Below are 19,472 nucleotides of genomic sequence, written 5' to 3'. Positions count from 1 at the left end.
GCCTATAGGGATTTCCTTGGCAAATATGCAAAGGATTCCCCTACGGCCTTTGAGCCTTGCGTTGGTGTTCCCTTGAAGAGGAAAGGGTGATGTAGCACAGTGACGTTAAGTATTTCCCTCAGTTTGAGAACCAAGGTATCAATCCGGTAGGAGGATCGCGTCAAGTCACAAGTACCTGCACAAACACAAAGAGCTTGCACCCAACGCTATGAAGGGGTTGTCAATCCCTTATAGATTGAGAACTGAAAGCAAAAAGTAAACAGAGCAAAGTAAAAGTAAAAGTGAAGACGATAGTTGTGAACAGACCCGGGGGCCGTAGTGTTTACTAGTAGCTTCTCTCATGAAAGCAAGTAGACGGTGGGTGAACGAATTACTGTCGAGCAATTGATAGAACCGCGCAAAGTCATGACGTTATCTATGGCAATGATCATATTTATAGGCATCACGTCTAAAACAAGTAGACTGATACTTTCTGCATCTACTACTATTAATCCACACGTCGACCGCTATCCAGCATGCATCTAGTGTATTGAGTTCAAAAGAACAGAGTAACGCCTTAAGCAAGATGACATGATGTAGATGGACAATCTCAAATCTATGATGAAAGCCCATCTTGTTACCCTTGATGGCAACAACACGATGCGTGCCTTGCTACCCCTTCTGTCATTGGGAAAGGTCACCGCACGGTATGAACCCAAAACCAAGCACTTCTCCCATTGCAAGAATCATAGATCTAGTTAGCCAAACAAAACCCAAGACTCGTAGAGACTTACAAGGATATCACAGACTCAAATATAATTCATAGATAATCTGATCACAAATTCATAATTCATCGGATCTCGACAAACACACCGCCAAGAGGATTACATCGGATAGATCTCCATGAAGATCATGGACAACTTTGTATTGAAGATCCAAGAGAGAGAAGAAGTCACCTAGCTACTAACTACGGACCCATAGGTCTGAAGTGGACTACTCACGAGTCATTGGAGAGGCAATGATGTTGATGTAGAAGCCCTCCAGCTCCAAAGTCCCCTCCGACAGGGCACCGAGAAGGGTCTCCAGATGAGATCTCGCGGAAACGGAAGCTTGCGGCGGCGGAAAAGTGGTTTCGTGGATGCCCTGAATTTTTCTGGGATTTTAGGGAATATATAGGCCAAAGAGCTAGGGCAGGGGAGCGCCAGGGAGGCCACAAGCCTGGTGGTCGCGCCCCCCTGGCCGCGGCGACATGGCTTGTGGGCTCCCTGTGGGCCTCCTGCCTTGGCTCTCAAGTCCGCCGATCTTCTTCCGTCCCGGAAAAATTCATTTCGGGGATTTTATTCCGTTTGGACTCCGTTCCAAAATCAGATCTGAAAAGAGTCAAAAACACAGAAAAAACAGGAAATGACACTTGGCACTGAATTAATAAGTTAGTCCCAAAAAAGATATAAAAGGTATATAAAACATCCAAAGTTGACAAGATAACAACATGAAACCATCAAAAATTATAGATACGTTTGAGACGTATCACACAACAAAACCATCATCTCACTCTTCTAAGTATGAAAACCTTGTCAAAACTGATAGCAGTTTGAAGCATTTGTGTTATCACGAGATAGAATGTTAACGCATGAAAACTTACATTAGTTACTATTCTCTCCAATGTGTTCCTCACTAGATGTCTTCACCCTAAAAAGACGTCTCCAAAGCTTCCTGAATATGATAATCACATCTTGGTGTTTCTCCTAACACTTCGGGAAAAAAGTTATCAATAACCATATCAGTATTTATTTCATCCAACTTTTCTTTCTCGATGCATAAAGTGGCAAGAATGCATTGTTTATTTCACTTCTTTTTCTCACTGAAACATTTTTTTAGAAGACTTGTCATCAATCAATTGCACAAAAACAACCAATACAGGGAACAAAAGCACCTCGATATAGGCATATGGCTTGATGTTGATTTGTCGACGTAGCTTCCTAGATCTGCAAGGTTGTAACACTCATTCCCCGCCCCCTTCTCAATGCAGCTTTGATTAACATGCCAATAGAAGAGTAGGAACTAGGAAGAGAAGACTTGGAGATGTCAGATGGAGAAATCAGAGGCAGAGCGCAGTGCTATTTAACAGCGAATCAAAAGAGTACTACTTGATTAGGGGAAGGAGGTAGATATATCATCTCTGATGCGGTGATGCCTCAAATATTGAGGATTCAAAGAGAGATGCATGATTGCGGAAGGGAATATCACCATTGGTCTCCATTAACGGATGCACGGAGCGGCGCCTCGAATTTGGAAGTGCACGGGAGAGGCGGCACAGCTTTCTGGGATTGAGGAATTTGGGGGAGGAGCTGAGGAGGTGAGGAGATTGGACACGAGACTGAAGGAGATCGATAAAGTGCTGCAGTAGCGTAGCAAACTAGCGGTTCATTGTGCTAGCTACGTGGTGGGCTTCGGCCTTATTGTCTCCCTTTATTTTTCTGGATATAAAGAACAAATATTGTGTACATATACTATACTACTACCTGGGCGGGGGACCCTACCTCCCAGGGGCCAGGGGAGTCGCCCCGGCCTATGGGTCGGCCCGACTTTCACCTCGTTTCTTGATTTTTGACATGAATAAAGGAATCAACCAATAAGAGGCGTGAAGCGTTTATGTTTTTAATGACTTGAGACTAACTAGCACGACATGCAGTGGTCAATTCATTTCACGCAATGGTATTAATTAGCAAATTAGCATTGGTTTCTCTCGTTTGCCTCACCGTCTTGGTCATGGTGCAAAACCTAAGAGCATGGTTAATAGTATAGCCAACTGCTGGCTATAAGCAGTCCTATAGCCCATCTTATAGCTAACTTGTATAATAGTTAGCTATAAAAGAGTACTACTTTTATCATATATGGTCCACCTTTCATTCTCACAAAGCATCTAGGAGCACGTGCTAGAGCTGGCTCTTCACGAAGAGCCCGCTTCCCTTCTCTCTCCTCTTCTCTCTCATCCAACTCAGTACAAATATAGTACTTTAATCCTTACAGCCTGCTGACTTGTCACGCCCAAGATGCGACCCTATCCTCAATTTGGCACGTGGGCCTCGTCAAGGATAGAAGCGCATCTCGTCGTGTCGCAAGAATGGATATCGTTACAAGTACATGTACTGAAAAGAAGAGATATACATATAGAATTGGCTTACACTCGCCACAGGCTACATCAGAGTCACAACAGTACAATACATAAACATCATGAATAAGAGCAGGGTCGGACGTAAACAAACGAGAAAAGAAGAACGACGGCCATCCTTGCTATCCCAGGCTGCCGGCCTGGAACCCATCCTAGATCGTGTTGGAATTATGCCCTAGAGGCAATAATAAATATAGTTATTATTATAATTCCAGTATCAAGATAATCGTTTATTATCCATGCTATAATTGTATTGAATGAAGACTCATTTACATGTGTGGATACATAGACAAAACACCGTCCCTAGCAAGCCTCTAGTTGGCTAGCCAGTTGATCAAAGATAGTCAGTGTCTTCTGATTATGAACAAGGTGTTGTTGCTTGATAACTGGATCACGTCATTAGGAGAATCACGTGATGGACTAGACCCAAACTAATAGACGTAGCATGTTGATCGTGTCATTTTGTTGCTACTGTTTTCTGCGTGTCAAGTATTTATTCCTATGACCATGAGATCATATAACTCACTGACACCGGAGGAATGCTTTGTGTGTATCAAACGTCGCAAACGTAACTGGGTGACTATAAAGATGCTCTACAAGTATCTCCGAAGGTGTTAGTTGAGTTAGTATGGATCAAGACTGGGATTTATCACTCCGTGTGAATGGAGAGGTATCTCGGGGCCCACTCGGTAATACAACATCACACACAAGCCTTGCAAGCAATGTAACTTAGTGTAAGTTGCGGGATCTTGTATTACGGAACAAGTAAAGAGACTTGCCGGTAAACGAGATTGAAATTGGTGTACGGATACTGACGATCGAATCTCGGGCAAGTAACATACCGAAGGACAAAGGGAATGACATACGGGATTATATGAATCCTTGGCACTGAGGTTCAAACGATAAGATCTTCGTAGAATATGTAGAATCCAATATGGGCATCCAGGTCCCGCTATTGGATATTGACCGAGGAGTCTCTCGGGTCATGTCTACATAGTTCTCGAACCTGCAGGGTCTGCACACTTAAGGTTCGACGTTGTTTTATGCGTATTTGAGTTATATGGTTGGTTACCGAATGTTGGTCGGAGTCCCGGATGAGATCACGGACGTCACGAGGGTTTCCGGAATAGTCCGGAAACGAAGATTGATATATAGGATGACCTCATTTGATTACCGGAAGGTTTTCGGAGTTACCGGGAATGTACCGGGAATGACGAATGGGTTCCGGGAGTTCACCGGGGGGGGGGGGGGCAACCCACCCCGGGGAAGCCCATAGGCCTTGAGGGAGGCACACCAGCCCTTAGTGGGCTGGTGGGACAGCCCAAAAGGGCTCTATGCGCCAAGAAGAGAAAATCAAGAGAAAAGAAAAAAAAGGAGGAGGTGGGAAGGAAGGGAAGGACTCCCTCCCACCAAACCAAGTCCAACTCGGTTTGGGGGGGAGTCCTCCCCCCTTGGACTCGGCCGACCCCCTTTGGGCTCCTTGAGCCCCAAGGCAAGGTCCCCTCCCTCCCACCTATATATACGGAGGTTTTAGGGCTGATTTGAGACGACTTTTCCACGGCAGCCCGACCACATACCTCCACGGTTTTTCCTCTAGATCGCGTTTCTGCGGAGCTCGGGCGGAGCCCTGCTGAGACAAGGTCATCACCAACCTCCGAAGCGCCGTCACGCTGCCGGAGAACTCTTGTACCTCTCCGTCTCTCTTGCTGGATCAAGAAGGCCGAGATCATCATCGAGCTGTACGTGTGCTGAACGCGGAGGTGCCGTCTGTTCGGTACTAGATCGTGGGATTGATCGCGGGATTGTTCGCGGGGCGGATCGAGGGACGTGAAGACGTTCCACTACATCAACCGCGTTCACTAACGCTTCTGCTGTACGATCTACAAGGGTACGTAGATCACTCATCCCCTCTCGTAGATGGGCATCACCATGATAGGTCTTCGTGCGCGTAGGAAAATTTTTGTTTCCCATGCGACGTTCCCCAACAGATCGATGAAGAAGAAGAAGAAGCAACTCCAAATGAACAATCAACGCGCTCGCATCAAGTAACCTTTACCTGTACCTGCAACTGGTGTTGTAGTAATATGTGAGCCAGAGGGGACTCGGCAATCTCATTTCCAAAGGTATCAAGACTAGCAACGCTTAATAGGTGAGCTAGGGTTAAGTGGTGAAGTTGCAGCAGCGGCTAAGCATGTATTTGGTGGCTAACTTACGAGTACCAGAAATAAGAGGGGGAAGATCTACGCATAGCGGACGTGAACTACATATGATCAAATGAATGATCCTGAATACCTACTTACGTCAAACATAACCCCATCGTGTCCTCGATCGGAGAAGGAACTCACGAAAGAGATAGTCACGGTTACGCACTCGGTTGGCATGTTAATTAAGTTAACTTCAAGTTATCTAGAACCAGTGTTAAACAAAGTTTCCACGTTTCCACATAACCGCGGGCACAGCTTTCCGAAAGATTTAACCCCGCAGGGGTGCTCCAACTAGTCCATCACAAATTACCACAAACCGCATAGAAATCCTCAATCACGAAGCTCGCGATCTCGTCGGATTCCTTAGTGGAAAACCTCAACTCTGAGATTACCCAAAGCATCACCGGAATCCCGATGCACAAGATATTTCGTCAAAGGTAAAACTAATCCAGCAAGGTCGCCCGACGTGTCGACGATCCCGATAGGAGCCGCGTATCTCGTTCTCGGGACACGACGAATGAGTGATGGTTACCACGCCAAACGCCGAGTTGCCCCGGGTAGCATTAATAAGCTGCTCTGTTCTGGACCTACACTCATGAGGAGCATTGACCCGGGGTTGATTAAATTATCCTCGGGGTCCGGAAAGTCCCTATGCAATTTTATTAGGTGTTTAGGCAAATGTAGTACAAATGTTGAGCCTTGCCAGACCAGCTTTAATCTAAAACAAATTATCAAGGGGGTCCCTATAACAACCCCGATCGTGTTAGGAGCGCTCAATTATGGAACATAACACCGGTAGCCGAAACTAAGGGGGCAAAGCAGGAACAAAACACCAAGCTAGAAAGGTCGAGCCTTCCACCTTTTACCAAGTATATAGGTGCATTAAATTAAATAGCATTTAATATAGTGATATAACAAGGAACCCATGCTATCACATGGAAGCAACTTCACCTGCAACTAGCAACGCTAACAACATGGTTAAGCAAGCAGTAACATAGCCAATCAGTGGTTTGCTAGGTCGAACAGGTTGAAGGTTATCATGGCATTGTTGAGAGGCTGATATTTAACATGTGGTAGGCAACGAGACATAATGATAGAAGCGGTAAAACTAACATGGCAATGATAGTAATGGTATCTGGGGAAATGGTCATCTTACCTGAGATCCCGCTTGGAAAAAAGAATGCCTCCGTGAAGCAGACAAACCGTCGTAGTCGAACGGGTCCTCACAATCCGACACGCTTGCGGAACTCTATCGAGACGAAGCAAACCGGAAATACAAATCAACACACGAAATTCACCACACGATGCACAGCACCTATGATGCATGAACAGCTGAATACATGCAAGTCACGGCATGACAATTAACACAATCAAACACTACACATTAAGTGAAGTTCAATATGCAACGAGTTGCATATTGACGAAACTCCACGTTTATTTATTTAGTTCTATCCCGATTAGATACACATCAATATTAAATGTGGTTAAACATGGCAAGATGTGAAGCGTAATTAAACTACCTATCTAGACATTTTAAATGAGGTCGGAAATGACATATAGCATCTCCGAGACGACCTCACATGTTAATTTACAATTCTGTCCAGATCTGAACTAACACATTTAATTGGTCGTTAAACAGCAAAACAAATAGTTTCACGTGATTCTACACGTCGTTACAAACAATTGACACATAGAGATCATATCCAACGGAGCTACGGTTTAAAAGATACAAGCACCGCAAGATATGATGGCATGAATGCAATATGTGTGCAACGACGGTCACGAGCACTTCAAAACATACAACTAGCAAGAGAAAATGAAACTACACGAGATTATAAGCAAGTTTCATATAGGACACGATCAAAACGGAGCTACCGATCAAAAACTACGAGCTAAACAAGAAATCACTACAATCTGCCAAAATCTGCCACATAGCATTTTCTACACCCCACAACTACGAGCTACACAACTCAAATATAATCAACCAATGCATGACACGATAGAGGGCAAGAAGCACTACAACATACAATCAACAACACCTAGCATGGCATCAAGGAACACTAGGAAAAGAAGTCACAAAATGGCTTCTCACACACTATTTCAGACTTAGTGAAAATGGTAGTTTATGAAGCTGCAGTTTTCGATCTGAAGGCATATTGACAGCAGCAAAACCATAAGCTACAGAACTTCAAATGGCATGAAAATTCACAGCATGCTAGAGAAACACAAAGTCTACAACTAACCCCATTGCATCAACCTCAAAAGAGCTACAGATCACAAGATAAAAGCAAGACAAGACAACAACAAAATATAACAGATTCCAGACATAGAAATATTTCAGCATCTCTAAAACATCACTATTTCTAGCAACTTGAGAGCAAGCAAACCACGCCTAAACATGCATTTCTATTGCAACTAAAAATACCAGGGGCTAGACTAAACATCCAAGAACAACTCTCTAGTTGACAACTTAATCAAACGAAGCACGGAATAAATCCTACGGAAAGACAAGAGGGCAACATAGCAAAATATCGCACGAACTAACTTACTCAAAAGCTAAAACTAATTGCACAGAAAAATCATATGGATTTTTTCTACAACGAAAACATATAAAATATGCGGGGTTGCACAACAAAGTTAATGCCACTCGTAAATGCGAGATAAAACCTAGACACGGAAAAAATAAACTAACGGCAAATCCCTACACGCAAAAATACGAATGACTACTCTAACATACATGGCAAAGGGGTTCCTAAAACATGAACATTTTGTCTACGACATTCTGGCAATCCGGACACACGCGAAAATATATACGGGCAGCTATACTATTGAGACAGCACGCAAAACTAGGCATTAGGCATGCTAAAGTACATCAAACAAATATGCAAGTTATAAATTCGGATTCTACGTGAAATTCTACGCCAAAACCATATGCTACACATGGCGATCCGACTTACGGATTAAAAATTACGGGCAAATTAATAAACGTATATTTTCTAGAATTATAATATATTCCGAAAATCCCTAAAAAGAAAAATACTACCGGGCCTAACAGAAAGGGCGCAACATAGCTACACGTCGCCTAGGTGGGGGATAATCTCGGCTCACCTTGGGTCGTCGGCGAGGGATGGGCTTGGGCCGAGGGGCTCTCCTGGGCCCTGGGCGAGGCGCTGGCCAGGGGTGAGGCAGCCTGGTCGAGCGGTTGCTGGGGCGACGTCCACCTGGGCCGCGGGGAGCGAGGCCCACCTGGCGCAGCGGCTCGTCACCTCCCGCTCGACGAGCAGGCAGGGGCATCCCGGTCAACGGGCGGCGCGGCGAGGCTCGCCGACGGCTGGGACGGCGAGGGGCTGGCGCGGATAGCCTGATCTGGGCAGGATCCACTGGATCCCGGTGGTGGCACCCCGATCTGGGCGTCCGGAGCTTGGGAGGCGAATCCATGGCGGCGGAGGGCGGCGCTCGGCGACGGGGCAGGAGATCCGGCAGGCAGGGCCGGGCGAGGCCGGATCCAGGCGCAGGGTGGCGGACGGGCGGACCAAGCCGGCGGCCGGAGCGGCAAGCAGAGGGCGACGCGACGGCTCGGGCTGCAGGAGGGTCGGGGCGAGCGTGGGCTGACGGAGAGGAGCGGGGAGGCGCGGGAGCACGACGAGGCGGCGGCGGATGGGCTCGGCCGGGCCCGATTTGGGCTCGGCGGGCCCTGGCGGCGGCTGAGGGACCGATGGGAGGAGAGAGAGGGTGCGGGAGGCTAGGGTTGGCACTGTAGGTACGGATTTCAAGGCAGGGGAGAGGGGGCTGTTTAAAATAAGCACGGGGTCTATATATAGACATATGGGGGCTAGGTTAACCGGAATTCCGTTCCGGATCCATCCGTGCGGTCGGATTCGGATGATTCCGCACGCGGCAACGGGTACGTGGCTGTGTAGAGTGGTTAACCGGAGACGAGAGGGAAAACGAACGGCCCGGCAACGTATTTTAGAACATTGACAAACGTCCGACGGTAGACCGAATACGGTGTCGGTACGGTCGACCGTTCGGGTACCAGATGGTCTCCGATCGCGACAAAATTCGACAGGCGGCATAGCTAAAACAAATTACGACCGCATGCCAAGTTTCACCCCGATCAGAGAAAGTTTTGCGCACACTTTTAAAACAGGGTTTTGACGATGCCGCGGGCGCGTACGTGTGCGGTCGGGCTCAGAACGGACAACGACGTGAACCGGCAACTAACAACGGATGCAAGTTTGAAAAACAGGCGACAACGAAGATGCCGATGCAATGCAGATGATGCGTATGATGCGATGATGATGCGACAAAAGAAAAATAGACACACAACGAAAACGAAAATAAAGGGGAATCTGCTGGAACGTCGGTCTCGGGCTGTCACATGACTGTACCTTGTTGTACTTGCTCTAAGATGACTCATACACCGGGACGGAGGGAGTACGACTCTTCTTGCACCCCCTGCTTGCTCTTGTCCTCAATCTGGCTGCAGCTTAGCTTTTAACGCTATAAAAAAATCCCACCTTTCCCCTCACCCATCGACAACCGTCAGCCTATGAAAGTGACATTCAACGCCCGTCGCTAGTCCACGCGATCTTCCCTCTTCCGCCTCGGCCCGTCTTGGGTGGAGTGTGAACCGTTCCTTCTCATCCATCGATCACCTTGATCACCGTTAGCTTGCTAGCTACCTCCCTCATGATTTCATCCTAACAATTATTTCATGCACCTGCAATTCAAATCTGGCCTAAAATGGAATTAATAACTAAAATACAATAACAAGCCCGATTTTCACAATTGTTTCATGCACATGCAATTCAAATCTTTGTTATATTTACTCAATGCTTGGAAATGTATTTAATGACTTAAATATAGCAGACAAACTTGACAAGACGCCAAATTTTGACATGGATGTAGTGGTCTATCTTAAGTGTAGAATTTTTTTCAAGGCCAACGGATGAAGCAATAGTTGTATCGCCTTCAAACCTCACCCATTCCATCTCAAAATCATGATTTTTTTTCTCAGAGATGTTCCTATTTTTAAGCAGTGCATGTGACAATTTTCCTAAAACTTTGTCATGTTTTTACAACAACTTAGGTGTCATATGAGGGCACCATGCCTAGTTTCATCTTTTTCGTGCTTCCTTTGCATTTTTCAAAAATATGAAACAAATAAACCCCATGTTCAGTCTTCGCACTCTCATGTTTGAATTAATAAAAAGAAATAAATAAAAGGAAAGGTAAAAAACTGTCTGGTGTTGCACTCATCAAAAGTATTTTTTGCCTCGTGTTGCTCTAAACAAAAGCAGAATAATGTCTTTTTCAATTTATTCTCCAGACATCATTTAAATATTAATACTCGTCACACACAGATCATCAACAAGAAACATGGGCAATATTCCTTGGCAAATACTCCCTTGATCCGTAAATACGTGTCATAGGAATGAATGTATCCAGATCTATTTTAGTTCTAGATAAATTTATTTCTATATATTTATGTGACAAGTAGTTTCGAATGGAGGGAGTAGAAGAGAAGAACAAAAGGATAAAATAAGGCCTTTGGCGAATGCCCAAATCAGAAAATATAAATTAAAATATAAAAACAAATGAGAATAAAATATTATAGTAATGGAAAGATTTTGCCTAGGGCCCCACTTGGCAAATAGAAAAATTAAAAAGTACAACAAAAGAAAATAATGAAGGATTAACGGCGAAATGTAGTTCGGGAGTGTAAACCTCAAGAAAGATTGTGATGACACCAATGTTCCGCCGACTACCGTCACCAGGTCATGTGTCCAATCAGTTGCCTAGTTCTAGATCTTTGCACGGTGTTTTGTTGCGCTCGGCAAAGTTCACTTTTGCCGATCGAGTTGTAGGTCTTTGGCGAGTGCTGCACTCGGCAAAGTACCGTTTTGCCGACTTCTACATCTTTCTCGAGTTTTTTTTCGAAGGCATGCAATGGGCTTTTCCACCTTTGCTAAGTGTCTAAGAAAATGCACTCGGCAAACAAGTGTGCACTGGAAAATTTGCAGTTTTCAGTAGTGTGATAGGGATGCCAAGCACCTACTACAGAGCAGTTCATGAGTTGGGACTACAAGGATTCAACATTACATATTCTGTATATGAAGCATGCACATGGCGACATGGCAAAGCTGGAACATATCTGCCAGCTCTTATTTAACTCTGATGTGAGCAAAGTGTATGTCCCTTCCTTGCTGGAGTAACCCAAGCATCTTTCTTTGCCCCTGTAAGAGTTTTCGTCCATGCTATATATACCCCCTCATTTAAAAGTAGAGTTCTGCCACTTGTTGTTTCTCCACTCAAATCGATCCCATTTTCTTGTCATCTGTTGCCATCTGGATATTTCTAGGGCCAGGTATTAATATCCTCATTTGGTTAGTCAATGTTTACACCTTTCGTTTTTGTTGTTCTTTTTGTATATTTCCGGATCTTTTCTGTGAAAGCATTTCGGATCTTAGGAATGACACACCTAGAGCTTCCTCATTGCTTTGCTATACCAACAGCTTAATAGGAATTTTGCCTTCTTCCCACCGGTTCGTGTAGCAGTTACGCGGTTTCCTGTAGTTCATACAAACGACTATGTAATTTCTTTTTACAGCTATGTATTATTCACGTGCATTTCTTATCTTTTTGGTGCACATATGACTTAAGTTATTCAATCTAAAGAGATTCTTGTTTAATGCCTATTCTCAGGAACCAATGAGAAATATATACACATGACATAAGTATACACGTAACGTGTGTATTGTTTTCAGAAAAACTCACATGTGAATTTACGGTGAGTTACTTGTCAAGCGTCAAGAGAGAGCATATATATACTCCCATCAGGTTAATAAAGGCTAGCTGCCTTTTTAACTTTAAGTAAGACTGCATTGTTGATTAACCCCAATTGGAAATACATTATTATTTCAGCAAATGAGGGATACAAAGTATTTGCAGATATTTGAAATGGGGATTGCTAATTTTTACGAGCTCACATTCAAATGGCCTGCTAGCGATCGCTTTCTCATACGCTTTTTGTCCTACTTCTTTGAACACCAAACATATACACTTACTAGGCCTTTTTTTATCCATGCAGTAGTAGACTGATACAGAAGAGAAGCGAAGAGAGATGGCAGACACTGCATCAACAACATCTAGTTCATCGGGAGGAGAAGTTGCGCCGCTACAAATGGACAAACGGCTCCTGAATGTAGCCACATCTGGTGATTCCAAATCAATGCAGTCCTTGGCTACACAGAATCCGGGCATTCTTCTCGGAACAACTCCAACAGGAAACACCTGCCTTCACATAGCCTCCACCCTTGGCCACCAAGGATTCTGCATGGATGTGGTGGCACTAGATAACTCACTCCTCACCGTGGAAAACATGGATGGGGAGACGCCACTTCTCGCTGCTGTTGCAAGTGGGCGTGCCCTGGTGGCTTCTGTCTTACTCCGATGCTACCAAGCACGACAGATGAGTGCTGCAATCTTGGGGCAAGACAAGGAAGGATGCAACGTGCTGCACCATGCCATTCACAGTGGCCACAGGGAGCTTGCGCTGGAGCTGATAGAAGCAGTGCCCGCCCTGTCGAAACATGTGAACAAGCATGACGAGTCACCCATGTTCATCGCGGCGATGAGAAATTTTCCACATATTTTCGAGAAACTCCTGAGTATTCCAGATTCTAGTCATGCAGGAGGGTATGGATGCAATGCTTTGCATGCTGCAGCTAGAGATGGGGATGAAGGTGAGCTCTAGGGAGTACAAATTTCAATATAGTACTTTTAGTATTTACATAAAATCTAGGGAGTACACATTACAATAATAGTAATATGCACTATTCACACAAAACTAGCCCTGAGGTTTAAATAATAAATGTAGGACTATCACAACGTAGTTGATGTTATGATTCCTCAACTTTTTACATCAATCAACCTTTTAGTATTCCTCAGCGTATCATCCTTTCGCTGTTAATCGCCATCATCATTAATTAATTGTTGCCCTTTTCTACTTTCCAGAAAGAACAAAAAAAATTATGCGGGCACGGCCTCAAATGGCCATAGTAGCTAACGACGGACACAACACACCAGCAAGACTGGCTGTACTTTTCAACAAAACCAAGGTAGTACGCATATTGCTGCAACATGATTGTTCTTTAGGGTATGAAGTAAATAAACAAGGTCGCACCCTCCTTGGGTCTGCTGCTTTTCGAGGTCACGTTGATATCGCTCGAGAGATTCTGAAACATTGTCCCGATGCTCCTTATTGCCGAACAAGTGACTGTCGTACATGGCTTCATACATCTGTATTGTTTGGTCATGAGGAGTTTGTTGAATTTATCGTGGAGACACCACAACTTAGTAAACTCATCAACATGCAAGACAACACAGGAAAAACTGCTCTACATTATGCAGTTCAGAAGTGCAATCCCAGAATAGTTGCTTCCTTACTGTCCCACAAGGGTATAGATGCAACAACGATGGACAAAAATGGTTCTCCAGCAGGTTGGGAACTCTTGGGTGCCGTGGAGAAGGCCAAGACACTAAATTGGGTACGTATGTATGTGTTATCAGTAATATTGCGCTGATAAACGGTGTTCCAAATAAGTCAATAATTTTCACAGAATCATTTATAATGCCACATAGAGAAGTATTTGTAGGCGAACAGGCGCAACTATAGTCCGCAATTAGTTTACACAAACAAGCAACAAGGTCAATTTAGCCTTTTGATCACATGAATCAGTTTTTTTTTCTTTCAATTCTATTAACCATTACTCAAATGGGGTACCTTTTAGAGGCAAGGCAAAGCCCCTCGTGGTTGGCCGTCGGTGGGGCCTTCATCCTCCTCGGCCAGGGCTTTTATTTATATATACTCTTAGGCCTCGTAGGTGCCTTGGCCTTTATACTTTAAATATGTGACACTTCACATTACAAAGTACTCTTTAATCTATTGATGTACATATATTTTAATTGTAATGATATACTCTTAAGTATTCCTTTATCTATAACGTATTCCATTGGACTCATGCAGAATGAAGTGGCTATGCTTATGTCGAAAGCTTGTCCAGAAGATGCTCCCGTTCTTCATAATCTACGTGTGCAAGCCAAGAGAGAGATGACTGACGCATCAAGGAAACATGTAAAATCACTAACTCAAACATACACAAGCAACACATCGTTGGTAGCGATCCTCATTGCGACAATCACCTTTGCTGCCGCCTTCACCCTGCCTGGAGGATACAGTAATGATGCCGGAAGCGAGGGACTTCCCATCATGTCTAAGAAATTTGCATTTCAGGCATTCTTGATCTCTGATGTCCTAGCAATGTGCTCCTCGTTTGCTGTCGCATTCATATGCATCATAGCAAGGTGGGAGGACTACGAGTTCTTAATTTATTACAGATCCTTCACTAAGAAGCTCATGTGGTTTGCATATGTGGCAACAACTACGGCTTTTTCATCGGGTTTATACACTGTGTTGGCTTCTCGGCTCCAGTGGTTGGCTATTGCAATTTGTGTGCTGGTAGCTGTGTTGCCCATTGTCACTAAGCTGCTAGGCAAATGGCCTGTTTGGAGCCTCAAAATTAGGCTGGGTAAAAGTTACAGGTCTGATCTTCTTAGCATGGTTTGACCTCGTCGATCTGTTTTATGGTTATGCTTTCTCAATAGCACTTTTAAATTGATCTGTAATAAATATTATCTGATTACATGTATTGAACTGCTACTTGTATTCCAATCGAAGCTTTGTGGAATTGATTATGACGAAATGTTGTAGGTGCTTGCACTTTTTTTGGCCAAACAACATTTTAGGACCTCATACAGACATACAAACTTGTGTGCACTGCTGAACAGAGCTTGTGTGCTTGTCTGATGTCATATGGGAACCAAATTATGCAAGCACATAAGACATTTGATCATAATAAATGGCATAAAATTTCAGAACTTTTTTATTTGTTTTACTAAATTTTTGTACTATTCATGGGGTTATGAGAGAGCTTGAGCTGGACTGCAACTTTCCAGGAAGTAAAGTGCGGAGGTTTTCGTATCTTTCTATACCTGGTAATTAGTTCAGTTTCCTAATATTTTTGTTTTGTGCCAAGATATTCCTGGGCTTTATCATGCTTACAAGATAACAGCTACTCCCTGACTCTTTTATCCATTTATATCTTTAAATTAGCACTCTGATGCCGGACTTGACAAGTGATCCCACTACTTTGTTTCTGGAAACTGCAAGTTCAGGAGTTCATTCTCAAGAAAACTGAACAAAACCGAAAACACAATAAACAGTGGTCAGAACTTTATCAAACATGACTGGTATAAATACACGCTGCAAACTCCCAATCCTTTTCACCAATGAGTTTCACATGGAGACATTCCAGAATGTCTTCATGAGTGATTGCTTTCCCATACGTTTAATACTCCTTAGCACCAAAAGGTATGTTTTTATGCATGCATGCAGTGGTAAACTAATCCAAAAGAAAATAGAAAATAGATCGTGCACGAACAGAGTCTTCACGTACAAGCCAAGCGAAAGATGACTAACGGATAAGGGAAAGATGCAAAGTCACTAACTCAAACATACACAACCAACACTTCATTGGTCTGCCATTTGTCGCAGACCGATTCAAAGATGAAACTTCAAAATTCATGCCACAAGGAAGTTCCTAACTAGATGGGCTAAAAACAGCAATGGTATATATCAAAAGAAATGCAACGTATTTCCGCTATTATTGATTACCTCGATAAAATCGCTGTAACTCGCACTTTGTGGCAACGTGAGATTGATATGAAAAATCAATCCAATGAGCATATTGCACGTCTTTTGCAATAAGAGAAACTGAAGTGGTACCAAAGATCTAGCACCCAATTTATTTTGATGGGAGACAACAATGCATGGTATTTTCAAATGGTATCCAGTGGGCGGCACATGAAGAATTGTATTTTTAGCATCCAATAATATCACGGACGGGTCGAGGGTTAGGCAGAGCTCACGTGTTATATTACCCCATACTAAAATTATTTGTTTGGCGCTCCATGTGAAAGGAATTTACTCTTGATGAGACCCGAAAAGATGATATTTCAGAAGTCACAACAGAAGAGAATGAAATCCTAACGACACCTTTCTTTGAAGAGGAGGTGCGAGTTGCGGTGTTTCAAATGAAACATAACAAAGCTCTAGGCCTTGATGGCTTCCAGTAGAGTTCTATCAGAACTTTTGGGATGTCATCAAGAATGACCAGATAGAATTGTTGGGGTCTCTTCAGGCCGGCCAACTTAACCTATCCGTGCTAGATATTAGTGAGATTGTTTTATTGCCAAAGACTAAGGAGACTAAAGTTCGGCTCGTATGCACTGGAACTGGAGCCTTCACTCCTTGAACTAGTCGATGCCCCGCGCGTTGCTGCAGAAATTTGTTGCAGATTATCGGAGTAACATGGAAATCTCAAAGAAGAAAATAATTTTAATTAATAAAATGATAGGTAGATTTCATACATAGGCAATGTCTGAAAATTTTATTGTCGGTACAAATATGTAACATGTGATAAAAATCTATATCCGTCAAAGCATGAATAGTAACAACTATAGTAGTTTGTAGCATGAACCATATTATTACAGGATCTGTTAGATATTGTTTGTAGGTTTGTCTTCTTCAGTTAGTGTGACATGGATATATGATATCCCATTCTTTTCATATTCAACAATGTATCCAACAGATGAGAATGGGTTTGTGTTGTGTTGAGGCTTGGACTCGCGTTTGCAAGTTATTAATATTGGGTCTTCTGTGCTCTTCATATTTACAATTGCACTCATGTATTTCTTCTGAGCTTCTCTTATTGAACCAACAGTAGAACATGGAAAATTATTGTTTGCAGAATTAGGTGGCATCCTGGAGAAGATATGTGTATGTTGTCAATAAGGGTAAGAATGATATGTGTATGTTGTCAATAAGGGAAAGAAATGAAATGAAAATATAGAGCGGACTAATTTCAGTAGGAGTACCTGTTGTCTCGGTTGTCCATTTGTACTGGTTGTCCACCCGTAGTTGAAAAGATAAGTAGTAAGCATAAAATGTGATAGGATGATGTTATATAGATGTGTGTTTTTTAGTGGTAAGTTAGATTGCTGCTTACCAACTGAGGCTAAATAAAATGCATTTTACTTGCTGCTTATGGAATGAGGCTAAATAAAATGCACACTTATTTTGCTGCAAGCTGAATTGGAATATCTGCTGAGTAGTCTCTTCAAGCCAAAATAAACTTTTATAATAAAACTGCCACGTATATTATATCAATCGGTGTTATCTATAGATTAACAATTGGAATATCTGTTGCGTAGTCTCTTCAAGCCAAAATAAACTTCTACAATAAAACTGCCACATATTATTATATCAAGCGGTGTTATCTATAGATTAACAATTGGAATATCTGTTGCGTAGTCTCTTCAAGCCAAAATAAACTTCTATAATAAAACTTCCACATATCATATATCAAGCGATGTTATATATAGATTAACAATTGGAATATCTGCTGAGTAGTGTCTTCAACAACATGCAAGGGGAAAAATATGTTTTTTACAGAGTATACTATCCAACAACATGCAAGGGGCAAAGTTAGTTTTCTAGGGAATAAGTGGTTTGCTAATCTAGGGTTCCACAACTTGAGGAAAGTACATGTCAAATTCCAAGATACTCTACAGCAGCATGCAAAAAAGAAATTAACCTCACCTTGGTCTCTTTCCCGTCAGTTCATCTAGTAGGCAGTGCTACTATTCTCTGTTCCCATTTTCAACAAACTATATATGTCAGATTTGAGATATTACGCCCTGGCTAGCTTCGTTAGATTATACTAAAAAATTGACCCAGAGAGAAAACTGAACAGAATAAGAAAAACAAACAACGCCTGAAAATAGGTGCACAGACCTACGAGAATTCAGGGATGGAGGTTGGATCAAAGAGTAGGAGGACGCGAGCAATCATGTGTGGTTGATGACGTCTTTCTAAAGACTAAGGCGGCTACTGCTTGCATTTCCAAGGTAATGGACGGTATGAATGCTGATGTTTAATGTGTATTAAGTCGCTGCCGTGCGAGCGTTTCAACTTTCATCGTGGAGGCAGAAGATACAGCGCCACGAATAAAAGCAGCAGCATGGAAGACAAATCAATAATCCCAAATGAAGTTAGTGCGTCCTGAAAGCCGAAGGTTAGTGGTAGCAAGTTAGTGCATATGGGCAAGCTCGGGTCAGGGAGGCAGTGAGAGTTCCATCGCGTAGCTCTGTTGCCAGCGGAGGATGATGACATTGAGTCACGAGGAGCCAGGAAAATTAGGTAGTGGGAGGCGTCTATTTAGATATATAAGATATGTCAACTACGAGAACGAGACGCCACTTGTCATTGCTGTTTCACTTGGACATGCCTCTTTAGCTTCTTCATTATTCCAGAAGTGTTGCGGAACACCACGATTGAGTCAAGCAATTTTGCAACAAGACATGTATGGATTTAATGCACTGCACCATGCCATTCGCAATGTCCACGAGCATCTGGCACTGGAATTGATAGCAAAAGAGCCTGCCCTGTCAAAAGTTGTGACCCAGTACAATGTGTCACCCATGTTCATCGCCGTGATGAGGAATTTTGTAGATGTTTCCGAAAAGCTACGATGTTGTTGATTCATCTCATGTGGGACAGCTTATGTCATATGGAGGGAGACTAGTACTAATAAACTCAGTGTTAGCAAGTCTGTCCATGTTCCTCTTGTCTTTCTTTGAAGTACCAGTAGGGGTACGAAAAAGACTAGATTTTTATAGATCGCGTTTCTTTTGACAAAGTGATGAGGCTAAGAAGAAATACAGGTTGACACATTGGGATATTATATGTAGACCAAAAGACCAGGGGGTTTGGGCATTGAAAATTTGAAAGTAAAGAACAGATGCCTGCTTAGCAAATGGCTTTACAGGTTATCCACAGAGACCGAGGGGATATGGATTCAATTGAAGAATAAATACTTGCATTCCAAGACTTTAGCACACGTTACATCTAGATCAAAGACTCACCTTTCTGGAAAGGGTTAATGAAGATAAAGGTGATTTTTTTAGAGGGTCAAATTTGTAGTTGGTGATGG

General features: G+C 43.1%; 1 protein-coding gene and 1 long non-coding RNA gene across 2 annotated transcripts; one reads left to right on the top strand and one right to left on the bottom strand.

Annotated features, from left to right (window-relative positions):
• Positions 1-1,309: 1,309 nt before the first annotated feature.
• On the bottom strand, positions 1,310-6,552 carry LOC123441177. The gene is made up of 3 exons (XR_006630424.1): positions 6,512-6,552; positions 1,622-1,730; positions 1,310-1,349 (listed from the first exon to the last, which is right to left on the bottom strand). It is a non-coding gene; the product is annotated as an uncharacterized LOC123441177 (long non-coding RNA).
• Positions 6,553-12,461: 5,909 nt separating this feature from the next.
• LOC123441176 (ankyrin repeat-containing protein At5g02620-like) lies at positions 12,462-15,082 on the top strand. Its single transcript, XM_045117680.1, has 3 exons — positions 12,462-13,103; positions 13,375-13,907; positions 14,387-15,082. The coding sequence occupies exons 1-3, from the start codon at positions 12,482-12,484 to the stop codon at positions 14,984-14,986; spliced, it is 1,755 nt and encodes a 584-aa protein (XP_044973615.1). The 5' UTR covers positions 12,462-12,481; the 3' UTR covers positions 14,987-15,082.
• The last annotated feature ends 4,390 nt before the right edge of the window (positions 15,083-19,472 follow it).

This window comes from Hordeum vulgare, chromosome 3H, assembly GCF_904849725.1.
Source record: "Hordeum vulgare subsp. vulgare chromosome 3H, MorexV3_pseudomolecules_assembly, whole genome shotgun sequence".
NCBI classification, from domain to species: domain Eukaryota; kingdom Viridiplantae; phylum Streptophyta; class Magnoliopsida; order Poales; family Poaceae; genus Hordeum; species Hordeum vulgare.
Note: the sequence above shows the minus strand (reverse complement) of the source record. Positions and strands in the feature narration are given on the sequence as shown.